At 30.6% G+C, this 14254-nt stretch overlaps 2 protein-coding genes across 2 annotated transcripts in view; one reads left to right on the top strand and one right to left on the bottom strand.

Moving 5' to 3' along the window:
- Positions 1-14254, bottom strand: part of LOC125825438 (uncharacterized) — a 1130247-nt gene that overhangs the window by 1100543 nt on the left and 15450 nt on the right. The gene's annotated exons all lie outside the window — the stretch shown is intronic.
- Positions 8913-12726, top strand: LOC125825440 (cytochrome b5-like). Its single transcript, XM_049504783.1, has 3 exons — positions 8913-9113; positions 11583-11649; positions 12227-12726. The coding sequence occupies exons 1-3, from the start codon at positions 9036-9038 to the stop codon at positions 12481-12483; spliced, it is 402 nt and encodes a 133-aa protein (XP_049360740.1). The 5' UTR covers positions 8913-9035; the 3' UTR covers positions 12484-12726.

The raw sequence follows: 14254 nt of genomic DNA, 5'->3' as shown, positions 1-14254 counted from the left end.
CTTTTGTTTCAACATTCCTGGCTGAAATTTAGGGAATTAATGAACTGTTGCTCAATCATTTTTCTTCCAACTTTATTTCAACTTTTTTCCTATTTATGACCATAATAATGCATAGGATGCTTCATGCTTAGAATTCCAGCATTCTCTTATATGATTGTTTTTAGGCTTTTCGCTTTATCTATATTTATATATATATATATATATATTCAATAGCTTAGCTTTCAAATCAATCTCCATTTTGTTGTCTTCCTCATCAAGGAAAATCAAAATCTCATGGACTAATAAGCATATATTTCAATGAACTTAAAAACACAAAGGTAATATAAAGCTAATCATAGATTATCCATCGACCATGAATATTTTAACGACTAATTTAATTTACAGCACAATCAGCGGGAAATTAAAAAGCACAATAAAGTTGTTTCTCCTCACCACTAAAGCTTGAGACTTTTTGTTGAAGCTTTTACGCAGGTGTTTGGACATGTGATTTTATCTCGTGATTGAAAATCATGAGATGAAATCAGAGCGCTTGAATATGCAAGTTCATCTCTCAAATTCTCCAAAAAAAAAAAACTTCATTTGGAAATAGATTTCACATTTTTTAAAGGGGTAAGGCACATGTACCCCTAGATTATGACTGAAATCCCAAAGACACACTTAAACTTAACTAGAGTCATATTATCCCCTGAACTCATTACACCTTTTGTGTTGATGTGACACCTTTAACCACCCAAGTTAGTTGTGTCTGTACACATGTCTGTCACGTGTGTATATATTATTTATTTAGTTTTGTTTTTAAAAAAAAAATCTTATTTTCTTTAAAATTTCTTTTTTTTTAAAAAAAAATCTCATTTTCTTTAAAATTTCTTTTTTTAAAAAATCTTATTTTCGTTATCTTGTATTTAAATTAAGTTAATACACATTTTTTAGGACAAACTACATAAATCTCACTAGTTTAGATCCTAATTATTAAGATTCCCGATAGTTTCAAATATTGCTTCCTCTACCATATTTCGTACTTTGGATACATGAAACTGAATCCGTGAGATGCATGTATCTTGCTGAATTTTAAAATAGATGTACATATTTTATTTATTTAAATTAATTGGTTGTAACAGATCTCCTTAATTAGAGGAGTTATTGAGAATTTTCAAAATACATGTACAACTATTTCTGAAAATTTAAATAAATTAAATCCCTTAATATAAGGCGAAAATCAAGGATTATATCTATGTTTAATTAATTTTATTTTATTATATTATTAATACAAGACAAAAACATGTATATTTTGATCATATAATTTGATTAGTTTCATTTTATTACTCTTAAAATAATAAATTTATTAATTTGATGTATCTATTATCAATATATAATGTATCCAACCAACTAAACAATTAGATACGTGAATGTCATACAAGTACATTCATATGTATCATATAAGTTATCCAGTATTAATTTCATGTATCTATTTATATGATTTAATATTAATTTCATGTATCTATTTATATGATCTAATATTAATATCATGTATCTATTTATATGATAAAACATTATTTCATGTATCTTTTATATGTATAATTTGATGTATCAAGTATCAATTTCATATATTATATCCAAAAATATGTATCTCGGATAAATATGAAAATAATTAGATACATTGTAATAACACAACAAGATATATGATAATATTAAGATACATGATAGAAGATCATATCCTATGACAAGACTCATACACATGATAGAATAAATTGTGTCAAATACATGCGTAAATCTCCAATTTATTCATTAGATACATACACACTCAATAAGATACATTGATAAAAATTAGATACGTATAATTGTATCTCAATAATGTATCAGATACATCAATAATGTGTCAAATACATGCGTAAATCTCCACTTATTGAAACTTTTTGATTATGTTCGTGGCTGATTAGGGCATCTTACCGTGGCGGTGTTTGCTTCACCTTTTGATTCATCAGTGTTGCTCATTGTGCCTAGATCCGACGGGAGAAGTGACTCGAAGTTTTTTGGTTGATCTATAGTGTACAAGGTATGCAACTGATACTATCGTCAATGTCGAATTTGATTAATCTATTGGGCTTGAAATCTCTGCTTACAACGATACCCATTGTCTCTGGGCTCGAGAGGTGTCTCCCCTTGCGAGAAAAAATGGTGGTTTCATGGGGAATTGATTTGAGAGTGAGAAAATCAATGGCTAAGAATTTGATGTGTGTGTATTGACAAGTTGTAGATTATTCATTTTAATTGAGTGTTTCTTCTCAATAATTTTGACTCTTCAAGGGAAGAGGAAGAGGAAAAGTTTGAGTTTTACCCTAACTAATATTATCTGAGAGAAAGATATTTATTTCTAATTAAAACACTAATTTTGGAGTTTAAATATAAAGATAATTAATCAATCCTAGTTTTAAGGGATATGAGTACTGATTGTATCTTCAATAATATATGGTATAAGCTATTAAAAAAGGTAACATATGTAATTGTATAAAGATAGAGGTAACTTTAGCATATATGGTAGTGATGTATATCTAATAAAGTAGTTTATCCTTTTTTTTAACCTTGTGTCAATTTTTTTTAAAATATTCTTATTTTTTTTATCTTGTATTTAAATTAAGTTAATACACATTTTTTTACTTTGTATCTCTCTCACTCTTTTACCTTCATTCATTGTTTTTTCTCTTTTATTTTTCTAATGATTTTATTTACTCTTTTTTGTGTTTTTTGTCTTTTGTTTTGATTTGATTTCAAAATTAATTCCAAATATCTTGTATTTAAGATAATTTAATTTCGAACTTATATCAAAATAAGTAAAGATAATCCAACAAAAAACATAAAAAAAAATTAAAACGTTAAAATTAAAGGATGCTTTTTAAAAAAAATATACATAATTTTTTTTTAAAAATAACTCAAAGTGAAAAAATGATAAATTAATTAAAAATGGTTTAAAGTGAGAAAGATTTTAAAATAAATATCATACAAAGAAAGAAATAAAAATAATTATATATATTTAAATTTTCACATCAATAAATATGTATATTAACTAATTATAAAGTGACCAATTAAAAAGGGACATGTGTCCAATTTGTGCACTTATCACTTGTCTTCAAAAGAGTGTGCACATTTTATTCCATTTTAAATTAGTATAGGGGGATATAGGACTTTGGTTAGGTTTATGTGTGTCTCTGAAATTTCGATCATAGTCTAGAGGGTACTTGTGTTTTATCCTTTTTTTTAAATACAAAAATTGATCTACAAGTTTATATTTATTTATTTCATATGTAAACAAAATTTACCGTTGATATTGTTACTATTACCAACCTTTGAACTATTTATATTTATATTAGATATACTTATTACTCTCACCAATCAATTTTATAGTTGATATTATTACTCTTAGTCTCTTACCAACCTTTAAATCATTTATATCGAGAAATGCACGCTCAAATATGGAGATTGTTCGTACTATGTGTGTGTTGGGGGGAGGGGGGATATTAAAGAGTAGTACACTACAACTCATGTTTAGTTTTACTTTTTTATTGAACGAAAGTTCGATCAGTAAATGTTGTATATATTTTTTTTTGGAATAACTTTGTGTTATTGTATTATGCTTTGGTTATGAACTTTTGTATATTTGGTAAGATTGTATAAAAAATGACATTTTCGATAGTTTTCGCAATTTATGGATTTTTTATGTTTATGAGCAAAACATACTGACTTAAAAAATTCAAATTATATGTCCAAACAAAACTTTAACTTTATCTCATAATATTTCGTATTATAATTTTATCTCACGTGATTAAGCGAAAAGTACACTTAATTTTAAAAATCTTCGTTTCTTGCTTTTCAATTAAGTAATTTGGAGTTGTTACCATTTGTATTTGGACAAATCATTTGAAAATCACACCGTTTTTGTTAGCATTAGAAAAATAATTTGTGTTCTGTCAATTTTTTTCAAAAAGTTCTTTTTTTAGTGATAATTAAGGAAAGAATTCATACATCTATTACTTTACAAATAATACTATTCAAAAAGAAAAAGAAAAATATTTTTATTCATTTACATTTTAATACTTATCTAAAAATAAAATAGTCTTAATTATTTTTGTTAGATACTTAAGCTTATGTAATAAGAATACTACTTCTTTAATTTTGTTTGGAAATTGGTAAGATTTGCTAATAATATAAAGAGTTGGGAAAAGGTCATGGTAAGAAAACTAAAGACGGAGAAGGAATAATATTTTAATGACTGATTTCTCCTTTGGAATAGGTAAAAATCATTTACGCTTCTTTATTTTTGTTTTAAAATCAAATTTCTCCCCTTAACTATGAATAATAGATATTTTCTCCCCTTTATTCTATGTTATATGCATATTTTATCCTCGCTGTTTTCAATCTTTCATCTATATAATATTTATTTATTTATTTATTTAAATCTAAGTATTTATAGATTTTTATTTAAGTTCATTAATATTATAAGTAGAATATTTTTTATTAATATCAATTTGTCACAAAATTAATGTATTATTATGATTATTATTTTAATATTAAATGTATTAAATATCTATATAGATGCATGTTTTCGTTCTCTTATTCTCTAACTATGAGGTGCCCGCGCTGGCGCGGATTTTACATATATATTTTTTGTCTCAATTTATGTGACACAAATAAAATTTGAAGAGTCAACTAAATTTTTTGTATGTGTTATTTTTTTAAAATATTTTAAATTGTTAATTTTTAGTGATTTATAGTACCTTTTATGACATTTTCAAATAGTATATATTACTCCTTCTGTTCCATTTTACGCGACACAAGTGATTTTAGGAAAGTCAACTAAATTTCCTATATGATTCTCACATATTTTTAGTTGTTATTTTACTGTGATTCCTAGTACTTTTTACGTTATTTTCAAACAATATATGTTACTTTTTTTATTTCAATATGGTATTAGAGAGTCAATCAAATTTTCTATATGGTTTTTAACTATTTTTTTTGTTAAAAAAAAATATCTTAAATTGTTACATTGTGATTTTAAACTCTTTTTTTTGGTAATAAATGCAATTCTCAAATATATAACAAATAATAATTTTAAAAAAAAAGTACTAAAGTTTTCAAATAATTATATTTCTATATTAAAATGTTCAAATCTTTAAAAGTCCACATATACGCACAAATTAATATAAGGAAGACAAAAGAATTTTTAAAAATATATTTGTGGAAGCTCTTTCTAACAATTGCATATATATATATATATTTCATTTTTAAAATATGATTCCCTCCGTTTCGATTTATATGAACTTGTTTTTTATTTCATTTTAAAAAGATAATAACCTTTGAATTTTAATTTTTTTTGTATAGCATATTTAAGATCACAAAATTTAAAAATATTTTAATATATTTGATATATACCACAAAATTTAAATATACATATAAATTTTAATTTTAATTGATTTCCACCAAATATTATACTTGATATATAATTATTAAGAGCTAAATGTGATTATAATTTATTTACTTTCATGTAAAAGAGATGTATCATTTCTGAACATATCCACCGGCTTAAGAGAAGAGTGAGACTCTAATTAATGGGGAGAACGATTTTAAAATTTTAAATTTACAGAGAGAATAAATTAATTTGGAATTTCTTATGCAAATTATGTGGGTTATTAATATTTTGTATTGGTTGAGAGAGAGATTTTTTAAGTTCCTAATTATTGTAATTTATAGTATTTTTTTATGTATATTTGAGGTTATTAATTTGTTGTGATTTATAGTACTTTTTGTGCATCATTTTTAAATAATATATGTTATTCATGTTCTAATTCACGTGAATAATTATAAATATTTTCAGTTGTTAATTTATTGTGAATTCTAGAACTTTTGACGCCATTGTCAAATAATGTATGATACTTCTTTTATTTTAATTAGCCAACTAAATTTCCAATATGATTTAAAAATATTTTCAGTTGCTAATTATTGTAATTTATAGTATTTCTTATGTAGTTTTTAATAATATATTTATTCTATTTGTTTAAATTCATGTGACAATGATAGAATTTTAAGAATCAACTAAATCTTTTTAGAAAATTTAATTTCTTTCTACTATATTTTGTAGCTAAAATATAATAAATGAAGTAATTAAATTTGAAAATGTTAAATTTTCAAGGAAGAAATAAAGTGGGAAAAAATAAAAAAGAAACTATGAGGAACAAATAAAGAAGGAAATGAGAATTGTTAATGGGCAATTGGATAACGAAAAGAAAAATTGAAAAACGTGAAATAGGCAGAAACAAGGGCCCACATTTTTCGGCTTGAGGTAAAGCCAAAGGAAAAGATGGGCGAACTCTTAAGCTGACCTACGTGACGATTTTTCATTGTTTTCGTCGGATTGAGGAACTCTCACTTATTTAGAATGATGTCTATATAGATAAATTATTTTTGATTGTCAATAATAAAATATTTTTAAATGAAAAATTTACTTACAATATAAATAGATAATATTTCAAACATTTGTTATAAAATATATCCCCTAAATTGTTATAAATGAATATTTAAATTTTGATTATTTATTAAAATATAAACTTTTTACTCTGTTTATTACTTTATTATAGAACACTATTAACTTATACATTCACTTAGTATATTTTTTTACTTATTTTTTCAATAGAAAAAAATATTTAGTTTTTATATATAAAATTTGTTACATAGATTAAAAAATAAAAATTCATGATTTTAAATAAGTAAAAAGAGAAGACAAAGGTTGTCACGGCCGAAAGTACACCCTAGACGTGACATGGCACATAGGACTCCGAGAGGCCCTACACAAGCCACTTAGCATACATCATACAAGATAAAATAGAAAATCAAGAGATTTTATAAGACGGTTCAAATCATATGAGTTGACAAAATGTAGCAGAAGTCTAACATAATCTCAAAGTCATCTAGTATATCAAAAGTGATTGGGACGTAACACATGCATCACATACAATACGAAAAAGTAAAGACAATAAGCAATAACGGGTTCGGTCCTCGGTACATGAGGACTCACCAATTTTCGAATCTAGTAAAGTGAACACTAGCCACGGAAATGCAGAGTGGGAATGTCAGACCCTACATTAGTGAAACAATGTAGGCAAAAGTATGTGTTAGCACATGTAATGTACTAAGTATGAGGGAAATGCAATAAAACATGAAACACGGAATACAAGACCAAGTTAAAACATAGAAAAATCATTTCAGAAGATTCATAAATCACGAACATGGTCAATGCATCTTTAAATCATAAGGGAAGCTTCATAAAACATTAGAAATCAACTTAGTTCTTTTTGTGGGAAGCTTAGCGTTAACCGACATATAGCCCATGCGAGCTATAACATGGAATCCAGTGTCTACCTCACACCGAAAATGGGTGTCATACTTGCCAAGGTAAGGACCATGTTCTTCTAGCTTACGTGGATCCACTAACTAATGTCTATCTAAGGCAATCATCATTTATCTAAGACAATCATCCCATAGTGGCACATAGGTATGTGATAGGGAGATTGCTACTAGAATCCCGACCTCTAGCTATGGGAGAGCTTCCATCTCATTATCCTCTTGGTACTAAGCATAAATCCCACTAAATAGTTATTAATCTTAACTTGTCTTATCATTAAGAGACATGGGAAATCGCCGCTTGTCATATCATCCATGGAAAGGCACAACTAAGCAATCAATCCATGCTAAAAACATCATAGAGTAGCTCAAGGGTATACACAACCTAAAATATTAATGGTAAGGGTATGAATAGCCCTAAAGTATAACGGAGGATACTGCCATACCATTTATAATAGTTCGGGGGGTATATTTTTGTCATTTTCCCCTTTAAATTAAATTAATACGCGTCACATAATGATTGATGTGTGATAACAATTGTTTTTAAAAATTTAGGATTTATGTAATGATATCATTTCAAAATTGTTTAGGGGGTAATAGAATGTCATCATAGTTAAGGTGTTTTTTTTTTAAAAAATCGTGATAACTTCATATGTTACTTTATGTCTTTTCTCTAATTAGTTTACAATACATATAGTCATGTTTTATTTACATAAAATATAGCGAAAAGTCATAAGAAGTATACATTGAATATACATTATAGCTTGTCAAAAGTCGTAAAATGTAAACACGGAATATAACATATAGCGTACCTACATAAGAGCTATACACTAACTATATATTATAATACACTCAAAAACCTGAATTAGTTAACTATATATGAAGTATACATTGACTATTTAATCTCAATTAATTTGAAATCACCTCTAAACAGTCCCAAATTTTAGAAATGAACTCCTCTCGTTGTTTTGAATCTTCTGATATATAATACACTCGAATCGATTCACATTTACGCTACGTCGAATTTTTTTCTAAAAAAATGGAAGTAGCCGCAAGAAACAACAGCAGCAGTATGAAGAAGAAGAAGAAATAGGACCAAGAAGAAGGCCAAATTTTGTAAGGCAAAGAAGAAGCAAGAAGGATATTTTTTTGGGCATTTGTCCATTGTTTTAACTTTGAAGAAAAGAATAATGAGTAAACTGGACATATAATTGGTAGATGAACCAAAATTGGTGGTAACATTTGAATACGAGTAGGACACTAAAATTCAAAGTCGTTTTGCATGTGGTTTTTTATTTGGACACCTACCGCACCTCTCATATTTATTTGGTTTGGCATTCAATGGCATTGTGGTCGAGTCTTTCTTTAAATCTCGTGCATAGTGAGAGCTTTAATATATCGGGCTGTTTTTTTTATTGGATGGGCCCATCTTTCTTCAGTTAGACCCAACCCCACATCCCTTAAATTTTAGAAAAAGGTACAAATTTTAACCTCTGTTTTAATTATTATATCTCACAACAACTACCTTCTCTCGCTCTACACACTCCTCGTTTCCTCCGAACAAGCCCTTTTCTCTCTTCAAGCCTTTTTCACAGGTCTTGAAGAGCCTAAATTTTGATCTTTTTTTGGTTCTTGTTTGTTCATAAATGGCTAAGGTCTACACTTTGGCTGAGGTCTCCCAGCACAACAGCGCTAAGGATTGTTGGTTGGTTATTAATGGCAAGGTATAATTTCTTGATCTCTCCTATTTCATTATGTTTTCATTGCCTAGATCTTACTCTTTGATCAAATAATGAAACAATAGAAGGAAACGATTCAATCTTGATTAGTTGTATGTGTTAAAAGATTGATTTTTTATCAAAATTCTGTTATGCTTTTGTAGACCACCATCTTTTATTTCTTGTTTTTATGTGGAGGCAATGGGGTTTTGAAGTGGGATGGGATATGATCTCATCCTGTTGTTTGATTGTTTTGTGGGTTGAGGGGCTTGCATTATTGGATTTCATAAATTAATCATCGGTAGTTTTCTTGATTCCCTCAATGTGAATTGCAACATATCTATGTCTTTCTATTAGGAATTGCAGGGAGATAATCTAATAACTTGGAAGTTTCAGTCTTGGATTTGGAGACATGAGTGGTAAATATTTGATTATTAAACACCACAACACTGAAGCTCTGACTTCCTCTTCAGTAGCTTCTGAAACAGTTGGCAAAATTCTTCATTCACTCCTGCTAGAATGCGAGATTCTTCTCCTCCATTATTGATGGGGCGAGTCATTGTCTATGGTTTGTATTATTTGTTGAATATTTGATGGGCACAATTGGTTGCTAATAACTTGGAATTTTATTATTGCAAAGTAAAAACCCGCTTCGATTTTACAATTTTTACACTCAATATTTCTTGCACTCACAATCTAGCAACTCTATTTGTTCCTCGCTCTTATTTCTCACTTGTTACTTGCTTCAACAACATTATTTACTTGAGCACACTACAAACCTACATCGCAAATGAACCACCTATAAATATAGGCCATGATGGAAGAATCTAGCTAAGCATATTTACTACTCTATTCTAAAATGTTCCTTCAACTGTTTATTTCTAAAACTACCCTTTCTAGAATATTTCTGGACTTTTTTTTCTCTAGAACACTTATTTTAGAGATCTTCCTTCATTTATTTACAACTCTTTCACTATTCTAGATTCTTTATGAAATATCTTAGATACTAATTAAGTTGGTGATGAGTTCTAAACACTCCCCCTTAACACCAACTTAATATGTTCTTTGTGTCCGTTGTGAGCTATTCCTGAAACTCTGCATCATGATGTTCATGCCCTTTGAGAATCTCAACCTCAGTTGGGCTACTCTAGTCCTTACTCTTTGGACCTTCGTCAAAGGTAGTAGTCTCTTTGATAGTGACCACCTCAATTAACGCTGCATTTATATATTTGTTGTTTGGGCGTTCCGGTCGTGTCTAACTTCTTAGTTGAGGTCGCAGAACTTCTTGGACTCCTTTCAACTCTTCTGGGGTTTCATGTACTCTAGTTTGCCATGGGCTCTTATTATCTTTTTTTGAAGTTATCTCCTTTGTATGTGATTTGTGTTTTTCACATATCTCTTATTCTGATTCTGCCTTGCTTCCTTGTCCTTCTCCTTCAAGTTTAAGTTGCTCTTGCTCTAATTCTTTTGAATCTGGTAAGAGACTTATTTGTACCACCATGTTAGTGCTTCATCAAATACCACATAAGTTGTTTTGGCTGGCATGACATAGATTGACTCTTAAGCTTTTTCCCTCGATGATTGGTATGCTTGTAACCTTCATCTTTCAATATAACTTCATTTTGAAGTTCCACTTATGCCGAGTTGTGACGAGGCACAAACACTGTCTTGCCAACTGGAGTTATTTGCATTTTTGAATGATTTATGGTCACCTTCAATCGGCTTTATATTCACTCACTCATGCTGATAATCTTTTCTCATCATCTGTCCTGTGATTGGAGCCATCCCGAGTCAACGATCCGATCTCATGTTCATAATCGACCGGTTTCTCACTTAGAGTTGTAAGTGTGAGCTCATCTTCTTCGTTAGAGTGAGAGTGACAAGTTCTTCCTATTGATTGCTTTCTTCAACTACATAAGAGGTTTCGAAATCCCAAGTTTCTTCCTCATCTTGCTTGTTTTGAGTTGAAGTAGCTATGTTACGTTCAACTTCCTTGTACCAAAAGTCTCTCTAGCGTAGTAGCCTTTCTTTCCACAATTATTGCACTTCTCCATTTTCCGTTAGTGAAACCTTGGTTCGTCTGCTTGTTATGTCGTGACTTCTTTGATATTGATTCGTATTGTCTTCCCTTGGGGCGAGCTTCTCTCGTTTGTTGAAGAGCACCTTATCTTCATCTTTTATAGAGAGACTTGATAGTGACTTTTCCAAATCTTCTTCATTTGCCAACAAATTTATTAACTTAGATAAAGTTGGTTCTCTGGACCACCCTTGTGTGGCCATAATTATGCTTTTATACACCGGTCTTAAACTATACTTTGCTGTTGATAATTAGTTTTTGTGGAGCAGCAAAATGCTGCATTACTTTGAGTGGTTGGCATCAATTGCACCTTGTATTCCATGCTACCTCACTTTTAATATTCCTTTTTTCCCCTGCTTCTTCTATTTCTTCAAAAAATTCTGTTTACTATTTTACAGGTATATGATGTGACAAAATTCTTGGATGACCACCCTGGAGGTGATGAGGTTCTGATATCTTCAACTGGTAATATATTTTGACATATTCCTTCCTGCAACTAGAATTTTAGTGGTTTTGGTTTCCAGGGAAGGAAAAGTGAAGTTAGCCGGATAGCTGAGGGATAAGTAGAAAATACTTTCATCCAAATTAAGTCAAGCAAAAAGGTGTAGGAAACTTGAGGAAAAAACTTTGTTTTATAATCTTTCCTTCTCTTCTATTCTTTAGCATGCAAGAAATGACTTTATTTTCCTTTATTTTACTGTGAATTCATCAAAAAGTACATTCTTTTGGAGCTTTCGTGGCATCCAACTGAAGCTTTACTGATTTGATGTTGGAGTAATTTCTCAAATCTTTGATGTTGTTATCTGTAATGTAATAAAATCAGAGTTGTAAAGACAAATATCAATCACTTCTATATTTTGCCATTACCAACTTATTAGACAAGCTTAACCTTTTATTTAACGGTCTAGTTGAGTTCAGTGATTCGAAGGAGTAAAGAGTCTTAGTCAAGGGGTAATATGTTAGAAAGTTCAGAGTTTAGTGATATAAAGAACTATAGTCCTTTAGAAGACAGTTGTGAGCGAGTTCCTGATTCTTTGTGCAGGAACGGATGCGACTGATGATTTTGAGGATGTTGGCCACAGCAGCAGTGCTCGAGCAATGCTGGATGAGTACTATGTAGGTGATATTGATTCAGCAACCATTCCCACCAAAACCAAGTATATTCCTCCCAAGCAGCCTCAGTACAACCAGGACAAAACATCAGAGTTCGTCGTCAAGCTCCTCCAGTTCTTAGTTCCCCTGATTATTTTGGGTGTGGCTTTTGGCATCCGTTTCTATACCAAACAGTCAGCAGCTTGAAGATGGAGTTCATGGGGAATACATAGTAAGTGTCGAAAAGAAAAGCCAAAAACAGTTTAGGGGTGGGGGAGGCTCTGTCATCTGAGCAAGTCTTGGTTAAATTATGGGGATAGTAAGGAACTGTCTTTTGTAGTGATGAACCCTTTCTCAGACTTCATATGGCCTTCTTTTAGTGGTACTCTTTAAGATTCTTTGTTTCTGCAGTTGATAGTCTCTGCAAATTGAATTCCCTGTTTGGGTATTGATTTATTAGGATATTTCCATTTTCTTTGGCATGCCTACCTTTTGAAACGAGCAAAAAGCGTGGTTGATATGTTAAATTTTCACAAGATCCTCCAGAATGCATGTTAACATTACAACAACACATACCCAGAGTAGTCTCATTGAGTGGGATCTGAGGAGGATAGTGTGTATACCTCAAAGGTGAGGTAGAGGTAGTTTTTGATAGACATGTAAACATTCTTTTTGCGATTCCGATCCAATGTTGAAGCCCGACTTTTTGGACTTGTGTTGCGTAGGGCTCCCTACTCGGTATGGGAGGAGTAGCCCCATCCACTGCACCACATCCATGTTAACATTATCCCAAAAAAGAAGGATAGGAAAGCAAAGAAGGCATGGTCTGTGATCTCTTCAAACTGAGGAGTTAGATTCATGCTCAAGTAGTACTAATGTTTTCAAAGAGATGGCCAAAACAAGAAGCATGAAAAATAAAAAAAATAAAAATTTAAACAACAAACCCAAAAAAGACGCAATGAGAGTTTTGAGAATCAACAAATTGATCTTAGAAAAAGAAAACATACAAAACTATGTTGAAGAGTGTTTTCTTTTTTCAAGAAAAGAACAAAAGGAGATGTTTACTAAATGGTAAGTGTGTGTTATGGAGTCACATAAAGTAGATAATAACAAGATAACTAACTGGCTCATGAACTTTGAAGACATCACATATTATGCAGCATCAAAGTATACAAAAAATGGATCTTAGATACCACCAAATTGAGTCATTCTGAGATCATATTATCCAATTACAAGTATCTATTGGGTACTGTTGATCAACAAGGCCACCACTTTTTCCTATGTCTAATTCTTGTGTTCCCCTCCACCCTTTTGTCAGGTTTTGAACACTAACATATTATAAGATTGCTAATTTGGGTAATCAAGTTCCCTCCCCTTTGGTTATTTTTTGCATAAGCTTATCAGAAAGTCCAGAAATAAACTGACAAAATGGGTATATCAACAAGAGAAGAAGGTTTACTAAAGTTAGTACATCCTGGTCGGCGTGTTGAGACTCATACAAAGCCTATTATTGCAGCAGAAGTACTCAAGAAGTACCCGAGACACTGCATTGCCCGTCCTGATGTTTTCAAATTTCCCTGGATCGTTGTTTGTCCTGAAGCAGTTCTGCTTCCAGGCAAAGTGTTCTACATAGTTCCTAAGAAGACAATTTATGATCTTTTGAAGGCCAAAAGGCAGCAGAATCAACTTATGCCACTAGCAATCCCCACACTCAACAGTTACGATTCCCACGATTTTACTTCTATAAGTACTAGTCAAACCTCACTTCTCAGGGAAAACCAATTCCTCAAGAATCGTGACAATCGTCCTCTTAATGTTCAGAACTTAAATCTTAAGGAAAACCAGACCCTGAAGAAGCATAGAGTCTCTGATTGGAGCTCATCATTCGAGGGAATTAAGTCCTTGAATAATCCTGGAAAGCATCAGTTTCCTCCTCGAAACTCGCTCCCTAAGTCAACAGCAGGAATGACTCCAAAGC

This window comes from Solanum verrucosum, unplaced genomic scaffold (assembly GCF_900185275.1).
Source record: "Solanum verrucosum unplaced genomic scaffold, falcon-dt-bn FXZP01000101.1, whole genome shotgun sequence".
Taxonomy (NCBI): Eukaryota; Viridiplantae; Streptophyta; class Magnoliopsida; order Solanales; family Solanaceae; genus Solanum; species Solanum verrucosum.
Note: the sequence above shows the minus strand (reverse complement) of the source record. Positions and strands in the feature narration are given on the sequence as shown.